This window comes from Gastrolobium bilobum, unplaced genomic scaffold (genome assembly GCF_033153095.1).
Source record: "Gastrolobium bilobum isolate Gb01-03AN ecotype WA unplaced genomic scaffold, APGP_CSIRO_Gbil_v1 utg98795, whole genome shotgun sequence".
Taxonomy (NCBI): Eukaryota; Viridiplantae; Streptophyta; class Magnoliopsida; order Fabales; family Fabaceae; genus Gastrolobium; species Gastrolobium bilobum.
This window is the reverse complement of record NW_026900128.1, coordinates 113,244-131,185: the sequence shown is the minus strand read 5'-3', so window position 1 is coordinate 131,185 and position 17,942 is coordinate 113,244. Positions and strand designations below refer to the sequence as shown.

General features: G+C 34.2%; 3 protein-coding genes across 3 annotated transcripts; all 3 read left to right on the top strand.

The window, feature by feature from the left end:
- The first annotated feature begins 767 nt into the window (after positions 1-767).
- On the top strand, positions 768-1,331 carry LOC133295428 (soyasapogenol B glucuronide galactosyltransferase-like). The gene has a single exon (XM_061494265.1). The coding sequence runs from the start codon at positions 768-770 to the stop codon at positions 1,329-1,331; it is 564 nt and encodes a 187-aa protein (XP_061350249.1).
- Positions 1,332-2,490: 1,159 nt separating this feature from the next.
- LOC133295432 (soyasapogenol B glucuronide galactosyltransferase-like) lies at positions 2,491-4,040 on the top strand. Its single transcript, XM_061494271.1, has one exon. The coding sequence runs from the start codon at positions 2,523-2,525 to the stop codon at positions 4,038-4,040; it is 1,518 nt and encodes a 505-aa protein (XP_061350255.1). The 5' UTR covers positions 2,491-2,522.
- Positions 4,041-6,388: 2,348 nt separating this feature from the next.
- Positions 6,389-7,445, top strand: LOC133295427 (uncharacterized). Its single transcript, XM_061494263.1, has 4 exons — positions 6,389-6,452; positions 6,811-7,010; positions 7,185-7,262; positions 7,395-7,445. The coding sequence occupies exons 1-4, from the start codon at positions 6,389-6,391 to the stop codon at positions 7,443-7,445; spliced, it is 393 nt and encodes a 130-aa protein (XP_061350247.1).
- The last annotated feature ends 10,497 nt before the right edge of the window (positions 7,446-17,942 follow it).

Sequence of the window (17,942 nt, the reverse complement as noted above, 5' to 3'; positions counted from 1 at the left end):
GTGAGATATTCTAACTATCAAAAATTCTCATTAATAACTTATTATCCATCATATCACCATTAGATTAAAGAGAAAGAATCTTAAAAAGTTTTTGAAGAGAGAAAAAATATTAATATAACGGTGATTAGATAAGTAGTAAGTTGATACTGAAAAATTATAATAGTAAGAATATACTCATAGCCGAATACCCATAATGCGGGAAAAAAATATGAAGAAATGTAAGTGAGAACTCCCAAATTCTTTGGGGACAATGACCGTACTGCCACTTTTTAGGCAAAATTTTACCTGATTGCCACTTCTGAAAAAAAATTCGCCAAAATGCCACGCCTGAATCCCGCTGGTCTGACAAGCGGGAATGGACTGGACACGTGTCAGCGTCTGAATGGTGAACCATTCTCGCTGGGCTGCTCAGCTAGAATGACAGAATGCTGACACGTGGCAAAAGCACATGCATTCTCTGGATGTCTGCACTTTTGCCACGTGTCAGCATTCTGTCATTCTAGCTGGGCAGCCCAGCGAGAATGGTTCACCATTCAGACGCTGACACGTGTCCAGTCCATTCCCGCTTGTCAGACCAGCGGGATTCAGACGTGGCATTTTGGCAAAAATTTTTTCAGAAGTGGCAATCAGGTAAATTTTTATTAAAGGAGTGACAATATGGTCAATGTCCCAAATTCTTTGTCCCTATAAAGTTCCACATCAGCAAACAATATTCATCATTCATACATCCCTCTCAAAATCTTTCCTTTAACAAAAACTAGATTCTCATGGAGCTCCTCCCCTTTGATGTTGAAGGCCAACATCATCAACTAAAAGCTATTTTTCTTCCATTTGTATCAACCAGTCACCTCATTCCTGTAGTAGACATAGCAAGGCTCTTTGCCATGCATGGCGTTGATGTCACCATTATCATAACACCATCCAATGCCACCATTTTTCAAAGCTCCATTGACCGTGATCACAGTCATGGTCATTCAATTAGAACCCATGTTGTTAAGTTCCCATCTGCACAAGTTGGTTTACCAGAAGGAGTTGAGAGCATCAACATTGACACTCCTCAATCCATGGTCTCAAAAATCTATCAGGGTTTGTCAATTCTCCAAGAACAATACCAACAACTTTTCCATGACTTGAAAGCTGATTTCATAGTCACTGACATGTTCTACCCTTGGAGTGTTGATGCTGCTGCTGAGTTAGGAATTCCAAGGTTGATTTATGTTGGTGGAAGTTACCTGGCTCACTCTGCACAACACTCCATTGAAGAATTTTCACCTCACACAAAAGTTGATTCGGATACTGAGAAGTTAACTAAAGATGAGGTATTTAAGTAAGATATTTTCACCTCAGAGCAAACGATATCGAAATGACTCGTGTGATGGCTCATTGGAAAGGTATTTAAGTAAGAAAAAAAGATAACTAAAGATGAGGGTCTGGTTTTGTGCGGTGTGTCCGCAGTAAAATAATTACCGAACCATATTTGGATAAGTAAAAAACGTAAGATTGAGAAATTGGCTAAGTGAGTTTATGGGAACCCCTCTTATAGTAAGTAAAATAAGATATAAAAATAGTTTAATCTAGTATTCCGCAAGAGTTTACAGTTATGATCACAACTTTTATTTATTACGCTTTTTACGATTTTAAATGCTCGCGTAATAAACGAAAAAAGTTTACTCGTATTTTTATAAATGAACTGCTGTGATTGTAAATAATTAATATTAACAATACCAGTGTACAACAGACTGTTACATAATGAAATATTATTCTCCTATATATCCTAGATTAAATAATAAAATAATTTCTTGTGACAAGATTTGTAGGATCCGCAGTTTTCCCAAGTATAAAGAAAATCATCTAAGATATTTAGGGTGTGTATATGATATTATTATTATATGGATTCTGTTTTTATTTTTGGGCTTAGGAATAATTTTTGGAAAAAATATTTAATGACATAATTTATTTTATTTCAAGAAAAACGTATTTAATAAATAATGTTACAAAAAATAAAATATTTCTTCTTTCTATCAATTCCTAAACTAAAATATGAATTCTACGTCTTACCGACAATAATAAAACTTCATTATATTTAAAATAAAATAAAAAAACACTGATCAAGCGAATCACGTTCCGTAAATAGTATAAAACACAGCACTCGTGTTTCATGAGGAAACAGAAATAATAATATAATATCAGAATGGGTTTATTTTTTTATTGTTAACATAGATAAATTATCTACATTGAACTAAAAAGATGTTATTTTGGGATGAAAATTATATTTTTATAATTATAATTTATTTCAAATTTTAATAATCTTTTTTATTATATTTTTTTAATTTTTCAACTCAAAACGACGTAAGAGATTAAATTCTATCAGAATAGCCATAATGTGAGGAAAAAAAATGAAGAAATGTAAGTGAGAACTCTCAGATCCTTTGTCCCTATAAAGTTTCACATCAGCAAATTAATAATATTCATCATTCATACATCCCTCTCAAAATCTTTCGTTTAACAAAAACTAGATTCTCATGGAGCTCCTCCCCGTTGGTGTTGAAGGCCAACATCATCAACTAAAAGCTATTTTTCTTCCATTTGTATCAACCAGTCACCTCATTCCTGTAGTAGACATAGCAAGGCTCTTTGCCATGCATGGCGTTGATGTCACCATTATCACAACACCATCCAATGCCACCATTTTTCAAAGCTCCATTGACCGTGATCACAGTCATGGTCATTCAATTAGAACCCATGTTGTTAAGTTCCCATCTGCACATGTTGGTTTACCAGAAGGAGTTGAGAGCATCAACATTGACACTCCTCAATCCATGGTCTCAAAAATCTATCAGGGTTTGTCAATTCTCCAAGAACAATACCAACAACTTTTCCATGACTTGAAAGCTGATTTCATAGTCACTGACATGTTCTACCCTTGGAGTGTTGATGCTGCTGCTGAGTTAGGAATTCCAAGGTTGATTTATGTTGGTGGAAGTTACCTGGCTCACTCTGCACAACACTCCATTGAAGAATTTTCACCTCACACAAAAGTTGATTCGGATACTGAGAAGTTCTTGCTTCCTGGGTTGCCAAATGAATTGGAGATGACACGTTTGCAGTTACCAGATTGGCTTAAAAAACCAATTGGTTACACTTATTTAATGAAGATGATGAAAGATTCAGAGAGAAAAAGCTATGGATCATTGTTCAATAGCTTTTATGAACTTGAGGGACCTTATGAAGAGCATTACAAGAAAGCCATGGGAACCAATAGTTGGAGTGTGGGACCAGTTTCATTATGGGTGAATCAAGATGCTTCTGATAAGGCTGATAGAGGGCATGCCAAAGAAGGAGGAAAAGAAAAAGAAAAAGAAAAAGAAGAAGGGTGGTTTAAATGGCTTAATTCAAAGAAAGAGGATTCTGTTCTGTATGTGAGTTTTGGGAGTATGAACAAGTTCCCTACTTCACAGCTTGTTGAAATAGCTTATGCTCTGGAAGATTCTGGCCATGATTTCATCTGGGTGGTTAGGAAAATTGATGAAGGGGAAGATAATGAAGGAGGGAAATTTCTGCAAGAGTTTGAGAAGAGAATGCAAGAAAGCAACAAAGGTTATTTAATATGGGGTTGGGCACCACAACTTCTTATACTGGAACACCCTGCCACTGGAGGTTTGGTGACACATTGTGGGTGGAACACTATTATTGAAAGTGTGAATGCAGGCTTGCCAATGGTAACTTGGCCTCTGTTTGCTGAGCAATTTTATAATGAGAAGTTGCTGACTGAGGTGCTGAGAATTGGTGTGGCTGTTGGGGCAAAAGAATGGAGAAATTGGAATGAGTTTGGGGATGAGGTAGTGAAAAGGGAGGAGATAGGAAAGGCAATTGCTTTTTTGATGGGTGGTGGAGATGAGGCCTTAGATATGAGGAGAAGAGTCAAAGGGTTGAGTGATGCTGCAAAGAAAGCTTTACAAGTTGGTGGGTCTTCTCATACCAATTTGAAAGAACTTATTGAGGGGCTCAAGTCATTCAAACTTCAAAAGGTTAACCAATAAATGGCTGATGGAGAATTGCAATTTTGAATATCTTGAGATCTTGTTTTCAATATGTTCATCCAAATATCCTGAAATGTTTATTAGTCTGCTACTTAAGTTTTTTAACACTTTATGTTAAGATGTTTTGTGTTTAGTATGTTTCCTCTTGTACATCATCTATTATTCTATGAGGTAGGATTCCTACTATTTATTTTTTTTATTACCACTCCTCTATCATTTTAATCACCATTGGATTCAAAAGTTATTTTGTTTCTCTCTTCATTCAACTTTTCCTTTAATCAAATGGTGATTAGAGTAGTAATAGAGTGATAGTAGAAAAAATAGGTAGTTAGAATATCCTAGCTCTTATTCTATTCTGTGCTTTCTTTTATATTTATGTTCTCTTTTGTACTCCTACATATAAAAAAAGTAAAAAAAGAGAGTCAGAAGCCGCAACATAATCTGTCATATGTGCAACCTGGTCAGAGAACACCTTTTCTTTCCTATTATGTTCTCTTTTGTCCAAGTGTTTGTAATCCTAATTATAGAAATGGATTATCTTATGTTAATTTGTCACATGTCCTTATCATATAAAAATTGGGCTTTATTTTTCTCCTTTCACACGAGAAAAAGAATTTTCATATACACACATGTTTAAGATAGATCCCACTATTAAAAAATTAAAAAAATAATAATAATACACGCATATTAATATATGAGTAACATAAAAAATATTTTCTCCAGTATTTTCCCATAAAAATTCTGTGTCTTTCTTCATCGATATTTTCAAATTTCAACCGGACTGTAAAAAAAAAATTTCAATGTTGCTGTCGCTAAGCGTTAAGATTCGAACTCGAGTCTCGTAAATGCTCAAGAACAACTTACCATTGGATTGACTGACTTTGTTTGATGATTAATATACACCATTTAATATATATATATATATATTATCATTTAATAGAATTATTTCAAAATAACATTTAGTAGGAATTGAACCCTTGTTATGAAAATATAAATTATAGTCTTTACCACTAAACTACATTTGCTTCTTAATTCACTTGCACCATTTAAAATATTTATTATGTAATTGAGTATAAAATATAAATTTATATATATTTTCGGTTCATGCGGTTGAACCAATGACTCACTGATCCAGTACCCCGACCGGGTCGATTACCGGTCCGAGTTTAATAACATTGCTCCACAATATCATCTTTAGCAAGGATTTAAAATCTTAACCCTAAATTCGTTCCGAATAGAATTGTCACACGTAAAAAACATTCATGATATAAAAAAATAAAAAATAAAAAATGTTCAGCCCGTTAAGGCAAATATGCATATCCGAGAGCGACTCATTTGCAAAATGTTTAGCCTTTGATAGCAAATGTATACTTGATTGGGACTTACCTCTTGTCTCTTATAATTATTACACCTTTGGAAGACACTTGCAGGGTCCGAGAAACGTTAAGCTTTTTCCCTTTTATAATAGGGGTTTACTAATCTCATGTTACATGAGATAGTGGGTAACATAAATATGTGGGGTCCACAATCTAAAAAGAAAAAAAAAGAAAAAAAAAATTGACACAAAATTTTATAAATGTATGATATAAGATAGTTTTCTTATGCAACATGTTATTATTTTCCTTTATAATATCCCTTCACTTTCCTTCTTGTTTTCTTCTTCGTGATGAAGATACTGCATATGCCTAAAGTATTTTGTAAAACCTTGGTTTGGTTATCTCTTGTAATTTGATGAATAATTGTATCTCTAACTGTTTTTCCAACCATTTTCCTTCGCTTCACTATCGCACGACGTCGTTGCTTCTTTGGGCTATTTTTGCGTCAAACAGGTGGTGGTTATCAGTGCCATAGTCTTTCTCGTGATTCTTTTCCAGTCTTAATCTTTGCAGTTGCATCGTAGAGTCATGGCCATATTATGTAATGAATCTCATATCAATAATTAGTAATTAATTCGAATATATTTTTTGGGATGCGTTTTTTTCAGTTATTACAGATAAGTTATCTGCAATAAATCTAATACGATATTATTTTGGAACAAAAATTATGTTATTTTTGTAATTTTAATTTATTTCAGAATTATTATAGTCTTTATAATATTAATTTTTTAATATTTCAATATCAAAATAACGTCGTTTTAAAAATAAATATAAATAATTTATATGCAGTAACTCTGTACAAATAATTTTTTTTTTATATTTTACAAGTTTTGCTATTATAAGTGACCGGTAATCTATTATTAAATAATTGAGTCCATCACATCACTTCCATAAAAAAAAAATTAGATCCACTCCCCCTTACATTCTTATAATTTGTCTTTGTTTTTTTAGGGATGGTGATCGTCAGAAACAATGATTGAAAGTGACGATAGTTGGGTAGAGATCGTAGAAGAATTCTCTAGTAGAGTTAGCCTTGGTTTAGTGGCGGGCCACGTGTTCGATCTATCTTTATTGGGGTAAAAGAAGCGAAGTCATTGTATTAAAATAAACAGAGTAGATACCCATTTTCATCTCTCACAATATTTATGAAGTCTTTTTTAGTTCTCAACAATAAAAAAGGCTCATTTTGGTTCTTAATTTTAGAAAAATAGTGTCACGTTAGTCTTTCTGTTAGTTGAGCTATGACGACGTCACTAACGTGTCTGACGTGTACCGTTAAGTGGTTGACTCACATTCCACGTAAGACCAAAAACGATGTCCTTGAAGTACTTTTTTTTTTTTTTTTCTTCTTCTTCTCTCCCACTTGAAGTTTATCTGGAGATTACAACGCTAAGACATTCCCTCACTTTCTGCAGAGGAGAACGGCAAAGTCTCTGGCGATGTGAACAACGGAGAGGAAAGAGCTATGGTATGGCCAAAGCTTTACATAACCCTCTCTAGCAAAGAGAAAGAGGAGGATTTTCTTGCTATGAAGGGTTGCAAGCTTCCTCAAAGACCCAAAAAGAGAGCTAAGATAATCCAAAGAAGCTTACTTGTGAGTTTCTTTTTCTCTTTTTTATTTTTTAAATGTTTTAAGTGTTTTGTGGGGGTAAAAATGGGAAATTTAGATGTTGGGGTGGTTTTTTTTTTTGGTGATTTGAGTTGGATTTTCATTCTCACCACCACCTTATCTTGTCCACTTGTGTTTTTTTGTGTGCTTCTGTTACAGTCGGTGAGTCCTGGCGCGTGGTTGACTGATATGTGCCAAGAGAGATATGAAGTTAGGGAAAAGAAAAGTAACAAAAAGGTATGTGGTTGGTGGGGTTTACTTTTTTTACTGTAACTGGATCTAAACTACCATGCCTTGTGTTTTTGCTTTCTTATCTCCTTTCATGCTATTAATTGCTAAAGGGTTCTTATTTTTGGGTTTTGGATGCAGAGGCCAAGAGGATTGAAGGCTATGGGGAGTATGGAAAATGATTCTGAATGATGACGATGATGATGATGCAATAACATTTGAAGTGGATCCACAACCATCACACGAGGGGGAAACAAGCTCTTTTCTGCTGATACATGAAATGTTTTGAAGATGATGATGATGATATTTGAGTTGATGATTCAAGTTTTTTAAGTTTATATTTCACAAGTCAGTAGGAAAAGGCGTATATGCCCCCCTTCATGTTTTTGTAAACGAGTAAGATCTTATCCAATACATTTCAATCAATGAAAATTATTTTTCTCAGCTTCTGTCATTCTTCATCTCTCTATTTTTTTTACCTTCCTTTATGAAGGTTTGAATATGATCCTTCCCCCCTCAGTCACGTTTTTTTTCTTCTAGCGTGCACTCTTGATTTGGTCTGCCTTATTGACTCTCTTGATTCGTTCAAAGCTTTGTTGTTTCAAAGTAATGTCATTTGTGAAGTATTGGAAGAACTTTTTTTCTTCTCCAGAAAAGCAATATAGTTCTTTTGAGTCATTTGGGGGTGCCGAATACTTATTGTACAAGAACAGATGAATGCTAGCTACTAGCAATGGTTGAAAGTAATGTATGTACATGATACTTTGTTTTCATGCACATTCTAAAAATGTTTCGTTTAGTGAATTTAATATCCTTGTTTCCTACATCACAACCTGCTGAAGCCATGAAAAAACTATCCACCTCCATCTTCTTCACTGTTTGACCAGATTTATTTATAATCACGCAATGGAGGACATGAAGGAACTGCCGGAGATATCTCCGGCACCGGTGCCGACGTTGCAGAGAAGAACTTGCATTGGAGAGAAGAACTTGCAATGCTAGGTTCAAGGTTTCAGCTTTTGGTGCTGCAAGTGGAAGACCTTGCACCGGAGAGAAGAAGAAGAAGAAGAAGAAAACTGAAGGTACCTCAACGACGTTGTTTTTGGTCCTACAAGGAATGTGAGTCAGCAACTTAACAGTACACGTTAGTGATGCTGTCATAACTCAACTAACAGAAGGACTAACGTGGCACTATTTTTCTAAAATTAAGGACCAAAATGAGCCTTTTTTATTGTTGGGGACCAAAAGGAGCTTCGTGATTATTTTCAGGGACGAAAAAGGGTATTTACTAAAAAAAAAAAGTGAATCCACTGTGCTCGATGATCCCTAGGTGGAGAAAATTTGGAGTGACCCTGGCTCACCTAACTTCTAGTGGTCCGACTATTCAAAAAGTTATACATAGATTTATTAATTCATATCATTATAATAGTTGGCATTTTTTATTTTTTATTCATTAATATTTTTTGACTTTATTTTCCTCCTTCTCTTCTTTTATGAGTAAATACATTTTTGGGTCCCTAACAAAAAACACGGTCCCCGCTTTAGTCCCTTACACAAATAAATTAGTCAGTTAGTCCCTAACAAATTCAAAGTGGGTCCATTTTAGTCCTTTTGAGGGATTAATATAGGTCTTTTTTGAATTTGTGAGGGACCACGATTTCAACTAAATGGGTCCACTTTGAATTTGTTAGGGACTAACTGACTAATTTATTTTTGTAAGGGACTAAAGTGGGGACCGTGTTTTTTGTTAGGGACCCAAAAGGGTATTTACTCCTTTTATTTTTTACTCCTGCTTCACTCTGCAAATGAAGTTTTCAATTTCCCTCTTCATTCTTTCTCTTTTCTCTCATTATTTTCTATTTCCTTCCATAGCTTGCAAGGAGTTCGTCGGAATCTGATCACTGTTAGCTGTAATTTGATTGTCGTTCGTCAAAGCCTTTCCCATTATTGATTTACCATAATATTTTGAACCAGAGTTCCATTATTGATTTACCAGAATATTTTGTAGAGAAGAAGAAGGTGCATGTTATAAAGAGGTGTGTGACTTTTATATATAATCTGGAGGACTATCGTTTTTCATCTGCTTCGTTCAATTTTGTAAAAATAGAATGTGCATATTCTTCTTTTTCTTTCTACTATAAATCTGATTGTAATATGCTTGTGTTTTTTTAAAAAAAATTCACCCTAAACTTGAGTTTTCTGGTCAACTCTATGATATAAAATGAGCATCTTTTTGTAGGATTTTTGCAGATGGAAGAAATGGGCACTTCTGAAAAAGAAATGGATAATTTTATATTTCATATTTATCTTCATTTAGTTTTGATAGTGAATATGACAATGAACAAAGAGAGATGTCAGTGGTTGTGAGTAAAGATCAAGATGGATATAAGCCAAAAATTGGATAGATGTTTTCAAATGAAGATGAAGCTTATAAGTTTTATAATGGATATGCTAAATTGGTTGGTTTTACTGTTAGAAAATCAAAATATCAAAGATTGGCAGATGGAACCATAAGTAAGATAACATATGTTTGTGGAAAAGAAGGATATAGAAAATTGAAGGACCCTTCACATGTGAGCAAGAAAAATAGAAGAGAATCCAGAACTGGTTGTCAAGCTATAATACATTTTAACATTGAGAAGGATACTTTGATTGTTTCTAAGTTCATTAAGAATCATAATCATGATCTTGTGAAATCATTTGCACGGGCTATGTTAAGATCACAAAGGCATGTGGATGAAGCACATGCTAATATGATTGAAGATATGGACAATGCTGGATTAAAACCATGTAGTGTGTATTCATATTTTGTTGAAGTTGCTGGAGGAGCTGAAAATGTTGGATTTTTAAAATCTGATTGTAATAATTTTTTACAAAGTAAAAGAAACAAGACTCTTGAAGCAGGAAATGAACAAAGTGTTATTAATCATTTTAAAAGTCTTCAAACAAATGACTCATCCTTCTTCTATACAATGCAATTAGATTATGAAAGTCATATGACTAATTTTTTTTGGAGAGATGGCATATCAAGGACAGATTATAATCACTTTGAAGATATAGTCATTTTTTACACTACCTATAGAACAAACAAGTATAATATGGCACGTTTAAATCATCATAAACAAAGTGTTTTGTTTGGTTGTGCTTTCTTATTGAATGAGACAACAGAGTCATTTGTTTGGTTATTTGAATCATTTTTGGAAGCAATGGATAGGTTGCAACTTAAAATAATTTTCACTGATCAGTGTCAAGCAATGGTCAACGCTATTAAAAGAGTTCTTCCTAAATCTCAACGTCGACTTTGCTTGTGGCATATTGGTCAAAATCCTGCTAAGCATCTTTCTTATTACTTGAGAAAATCTAATTTTAAGGTTTTATTTAATAGGTGTCTATACAATTGTGGATCAGAGCAGGAGTTTGAAGAGGTGTGGGCTCATTTAGTCATAAAAGTTGATATTTCAAAACGCTCATGGTTGAAAAAAAATTATGAGTTACGAGCAAATTGGTGCCCAACATTTAGTAAGAATTATTTCTCAACTGGCATCTTATCAACACAAAGAAGAGTAAGAGTATGAATAATGTTTTTCGTACTGTCACTTACAAGACAATGTCTCTAACTCAATTTGTACTTCGTTATGAAAAAGTTTTGGAGCATAGATGATGGTCAGAATTGCAAAAAGACTTTGAGTCCAATCAATCCGCACCTCGTAGAGTAAAAGAACTTGCAGGTATTAGAATTGTTTGAATCTTTATATGTGACAATTAAAAAAAAATGAATGAAAACGGTATGGTTGAAAAAATTTATTTTCTTTTATTTCAGGTATGACTGAACAAGTTGCACGGGTATATGCTCATGTTATTTTTGAAGAATATTATGAAGAATTGTTTGGATCTTTATCTGTGGCAATTGAAAAAATCAATGAAAATGACACTTTGTTTTATTACAAGTTAGTTAAATCTGGTGATGACAAACAATATTTTGTGACATTTGAAACTGCAAATTGCTCTATTGAATGTCCTTGCAGAAAGTTTAAATCAGTTTGCCTCTTATGTCTTCATGCATTGAAAGTACTTAACTTTCACAATATTTTTTAAATACCTTCTCAATATATCTGGAAGAGGTGGACAAAAAATGCTAAAGATAGTTTTAGTATAAGCAACAATGGCAACCAGGTTTGTGACAATGGTAAACAAGGAATTAATTTCTGTATGAGTCAAATAATGAAAAAAGCCATTTATTTTCCAACCAAAGGTGCATTGACAGATGAAGCAACCAAAATGGTTGAAGATCACCTAGAGCATGGGATAAAAAGATTGTAAATGATGTTAAAAATACTAGTGGCATGATTGATAAGACTGTAGTTGAATGTAAGACTAGTGGTGAAGAGATAAATGAGCATAATACATTAAATTCAAAAAAAAGTCTTAGATCTGCATTGTGTACGAGCAAAGGGAGTTACAAATGCTAGACTCAAAAGTCAGCTAGAAAAGAAAATGTGCAAGAGACATCAATCACAAGCTCTTGGTAAATCTCACGGTGCTAATACATTTAAACCTCTAAGACATAAACATATTGATACGGGTACAATGAATAAATTAATTAGGATCATACTATTTATTTATTTATATGTGATTTTATGATTATTGTTGTTCTCTTCTTTTGTGATTTAGGAAAAGCTTCAAGTATGATAGCTAAAGATTCTAGCACCTCTTATACACCTCTATCAGCTTATAATTTTCCATATATCTCTCAAGTGACAAATGCTAATACAACTCCATCACCTTATTGTTTTCCATATGCCTCTCAAGTGGCAAGTGTTAATACAGCTCCACCAGTTTTTTGTGTTGCATATATCTCAAGTGCCATATATGTGGGTAATACTATAGAATAAATCTCATGATACTATTCTAACTCCAACAAATGACTATTTATGTGCTCCATACTGATTGTGATACTATATCATAAAAGAATAACTTATTTTTTCAGGATCAACAGAACTCAAGAGCTCATAGTAAGGATGACTATTTTTCTACTCAACAAAATGACTGAGAATGATGCAATATGCTATAAGTTGTCATACAAGTTTGTTTGAATGATAAGAAGTCCTACATGTTACCATAGAGGTTGATATGCAATTTTTGGAGGTCTTGCAAGATACCATGGAAGTTGTCATGCAAGTTCTTTTGAATGGTAGGAGGTCTTGCAAGCTACCATAGAAGCTGTCGCAAGCTATCATACAAGTTGACATGCAAGTTTTTTTGAATGTTAGGAGGTCTTGCAAGCTATCATGGAAGCTTCCATGCTAAATTGATCAGAGACATGATTTATTGACATGTATATCTTGCTAAATTTCAGTTCATGCACATAACTGATATAGACAAATCATGACTGGAGGTCTTTGTTTATATACTTTTAGATCTGCAGCAATGATATCACTATGGGGTTGTCCAATTAAAACGAGGAATATATCCAATTTCTCATTTTATTGCCTCCTTGGATATAAAATACTGGCTGAAAATTAAATTTAACAAATTTCATGTTGAGTGGTGTCAAATCCTGCATTTAAAATGAAAATTACAAGCTTGAATACTGTGTCTTTTTTGACAGATTAAAACTTGAACCTGCCTTTCAAGAAAAATATTAAGACCTACACCTAATTGGCTTGGCTGCTCTAAACTGAAATAAATTTAGTTTTATACAATAGTTATTCACAATCTTAAAATCAATCTATTGCTTAAGAGTTCTATCATGGAAGTTGTCATGAAATATGTAAATGTTATATCTGCAATATAAACCCATTTATTCAACAATATGTCAAATGACATATATTGGACAATGTTACAAGATTTTAAATCATATTACAATGGCATATTATGTTTTTGGAAGAAAAACTTCATTTTACACCAGTCTCCAAATACTACACCTAACAAGACAACAAATATACAAATTCTGCTCCAATAGCTAGTGGTAGGCTGATAACTCTCCAAAAGAGAGTTATTTTTGGACTTAATTGTGACATTTTGGTGCTATGATTACATAAAATTCCCTTGATTTTATAAGATTAATGCATGAATTCTGTGATTTCATGATTTAATTGAGAATTATGTTAATTACGGATATTTGGATATAAAATGAGTATTGGAAACATTTAAATGCATTTGTTATTTTACGGCAGGTCAATGCTGTAGCATCGGGAAGCAGTGTTGTAGCAGTGCAGATGAGGTCAGCAGTGCACATTGATGACATCAGCACCAGCAAGCCATGGATCCAAGCCCAATTTGATGGAAGAAGCTTCTGAACATGTATGAAAAGATCTGATTTGGATACACGCTCAAAATCATCAATAAAATCACAAGATAATCTTCATCAAATCAAGGATTACAAATCGGATTCGAATCTGAATTGTAAATATGGAAAGAATCCTGTGAGATATGCCACAGCACACTCTGTTAGCATGACAGCAAAACAGAGTATCAATTTTAATCGATCACAAGGCAGATTTGAGTGATGATTTGCATGGACAGAAAGAGATGATTGAAGCCCAAAATATCAAAGCTTATAAAGGAACGAGCCCTAGACAAAGAAAAGCACGACTGATATGTTTTGAGACACAAGGTTGGGGAGCCTCTCTTTGAGGCTGGTCACCCTCTCTTTTAGAGAGAGAAAGTGGGGGAAACACTTGGAAGAGATTTTGAGGGTTTGTTGAGAGAGATCCAACAGATCAAAGGGTGAGGCTAGGGTTTGATAGAGAGATCATTAAATCTGGTGGATCCCTGCACTATTCCGGCGGCTGAGATACGATGGATGGTGGCAGAGCCCATGGTTGCTGCGGGAGCAGTGCTACAGCAACGCCCCTATTTGTTTTATTTTAGCTTTATGAAATCTTTATCCCTCTTTGTTGTTTCTTTCTATTCAAGTATGTCCTAAATTGTTAGGATTGGGTGATAGAGTACCCTTATTGTGGTGTAATCAGTTTGCCTAAACTTTGTTATGTGGTTTTCCAATTTGTTGTTTAATAAAGTGCTTAATTTGTCTCTATTCTTGTTGACTTATCGAGAGAGAGCTGCAAGATACTTAGGGTTTGGGCTATAGAGATTTAGGTAAACTCAGAATATTATTAAGCATTGTGGTTTAACTAATTTAATTGGTTAATTGTGGGTAGAGAGATCATTCACACGATAAAATCATATGGAACTTGAACTTAATGATTTATAACTATGTTGGCCATAGAGATGTGGGACTTAGTATACATGTATTGTTGGTGAAAGCCCTTGCATGCATTAGTGTTCTGATTACTGGTTGGATAATTGCTATAGCTTTGTTACTGCATTCTGCTGAAATTGCAATATTGGGAAAATTGATCCCAATCTACTTTGTTACTTGACTTTTCTGTTCTTTAGTTCACTCTTAGTTTATTTTTACTTTGCTTTTAGTTATTAGTCAGTAGTTAGTGTTACTTTAGTCTTTAGTTCTTAATTCACAAAACTTTCATAAACATTGTTACTTTTATTGCTTCACATTGATCCTAATTTTATAGTTTTCTTCGTGGGAACGATATCTGGACTCACACATCCACTTTATTACTTGTTGACACGTACACTTGCGTAATGTGTGATTGATAAAAGGGGTACACAATTGCACAACATAGGCTGGTCAACATGTACAATCTCCTTGAACTTATATGTAAATCTTTTCTGCATTATAGAATGATCCCATCATTCTTGTAGCTTTGAAGTTTTCCAAAGGAAAACAAGTCTCTAGGGAAAATTTGTTAGTATATGGATGTCCTAGAGACAATCTTTTAATTAGATTAGGACATATGTGGACCTTTGTATTGTCGCAAATAAATAAAGCACTATTTATCCTGTTTCATATTTTGTCTCAATATTACTGTTAATATTTTATATGAGTAACTGGATAAACCCCTTGGAATAAAATAGGTATCTCTTGAGTATCTGTGATGAGATCACGATCATGAGGATTCAAGGATACTGGATATTTATTCCTAATTTTATGTTCCTAGTCTAGAGACACTGAGGATGGGGATCAGTGATCTCGGGTAAGACTAGCACGACTTATCTACTTGTATTCAGATGCAAGGTAAAGACCTCATGAGCTACAGATATGGAGATGTCTTAGCTAAAGTCGTGGGTGGATCTATAAGGGTATAACTCGCACTGAACAGACCCACAAAAGAGACTCTATGAGGAAATCTCACATAGAGTATCATTAGAGTAGTCTTTTTATATTTGGGTATGTCTTTCCTTAGACCAGAAGTTATTACCTAGACTGTGTTCTAGAAGGTATGCTTTGACTGTATACCTCGTCTGCCTGAAACATGGAGACTCATAGGTATACTGTTGGGCTTGTCCTGAAAGAGCATAGGGCTAGGGTGATAAGCTGAAGGAATTCGTCAAATCTCTGTGAGAGATTAGATTATCTGTAAATCGGAGAAATCGAGATTCCATTTATAGGGACTCGGGAATCTATGAATAGTAAAAGAGATCATGAGATGATCTGCCTTTAGAGTCAGTAAATTGAAGATTCCCTATTTCGAATAAAGCTTACCCTAAACCGCAAGGGTTGATACGCTTCCTTACCCTAGGTTTTATGGGAAGGTAACCGAGACGAAAAGAAATACATACGGCAACCAAATATGTGTAATAGGATGATCAAGTCATTAATCTAACTAGCTCTGGGGCAACAAAGCATTGCTAGTGCTCTGTGTTGTCATTAAATGGGTTGTGGGCTTGTTCGGCCCGAGACCATTTATGTCAGTGGCTATGTTGGACCTAATGGGTCACACACTAACACCTTAATGTCATGATGATATAACATTAAAGGTATTGGGCCTAATAATGGTTGTTAGCCCAAGATGAAGTTTGGAAGCCCACCTAAGAGGGAGATGGCGCATGGTATTGTTAATGGGCTTGGATGGTCCAAGACATTACTAATTAATTTAATTAGTTAAATTAATTATCAAATTTTTAAATTTTGAATTTGAAATTTGAAATTTGAATTTTGAAATTTGAAATTTGAATTTTGAATATGAATTTTGAAATTCGAAATTTGAATTTGAAATTTGAAATTTGAATTTTGAAATTTGAATTTTGAATTTGAAATTTGAATTTGAATTTGAATTTAGAATTTAAATGTTTGAATTTAAATATTTGAATTCGAATTTGAATTGGCTATGAAAAGTTGTTTCATAACAAAAGGATAAGATGAGATCTTGTTAGAACAAATCCCTTGTATCAAGAGAAGATCTATGGAGATCCCCAAAGGCTGATTTGGGGCGCCATTTTGGTGGGAGATGATTGTCATCTTGTCAAACCAACAAGCTCCAATCAGATTTGGTTGTTGAGAGAATCAATGAGCTAGTTGGTTCAAACTTGAATGCAACAGCTCAAATGTATCTGGACCCTTTTTGGGCTGAATATGGGCGCATGAATTAGTGGTCATATGATGACCATTGGTTCAGAATTTTGACTAGATAAAGACCTAGTCTTATGAGGATTCAAAGGAGAGGTTGCTGGGATTTTTGAATTGCAACAACTCCACCTTTGTCTCGCTCACTTGTGCGCCGCCACTTTCATTATAAGTAAAGTAAAAATTCTGATTTGATACACTAATTCTCTCCCTCTCTTGTGCGCCTAGTTGGTGAGTTCCTTCTTAAGGTTTTTCAAAAGAACCTAGCCAATTCTTCTATATACCATTCCCACTCTTGTGAAGTTTTCATGCTGGAGACTTCACTCTTCTAAACACATATACCTAGCCTCCTTCTTCACCTATTGAGCGCATAGCAAGCCTCTCTGTGGTGGTCAATTGGTGGCTTTCAAGAAAGCGTTCTTGCATCTTGACGTGGGTGGTGTGGATCAACGTTAGAGGGTTTGAACCCTTCAAACCTAACACTGATCGTCTTGGAGTTTTGAACTCACAAACAAAGGTAACATCACATGCCATAAAGCATGATTCTTGATTGCATATGTAATTCCGCATATGAAAAATTTTGTTTTTCCTTCTCACATGCTACGGCCTTCAAGGCCATTTTACTTTCAAAATTGAAGTATTTTTTATCTGCATATTCAAAGTTGTCAGTTGCTGCAAATGCCTTAACTCACTCAGACTTGAATTATTTCTTTGGCTTTCCTTTCCCTTGATCTCCATTGAATATCCCACTTCCCCTTATAGAGGTCTTGTAAGCTTGACAATTGCATATCAGATTGTTAGGAATCACTCCTAATGTTAAGCAATTATTTAAATCTAGCAACTGTAAAAATTAATAGTATATTAACACTAACAAATCACTCTTTACAAGTACTTAAAATGTGAACAGATCAAGTAATCAACTACAAGAATCTAAATATAAAAGATACTTTTATAAAATGAAAGCAGCTTAAACACACTACTAAAGTCCTAGTGGCATCTTATTCTGAAAAATTACTTTGTCATTAGCCACCAGATAAGGGATTGAATGAGAAACCAGAGACTACAAAAAGAGATCTCGTGTCCTACCACCCCAAGTCTACCATTACATCACTTCATGAAGATAATTAGAATGAAGTTTCTATCAAAAGAGCATAAAGCACAATTAGTAGATGCATGATAAAGAGTTTAACAATAATTCACAGCATAATATTACAGATCATGATGGCAAGTTTCTTCATTCTCTTAGAATTTGCACAAAT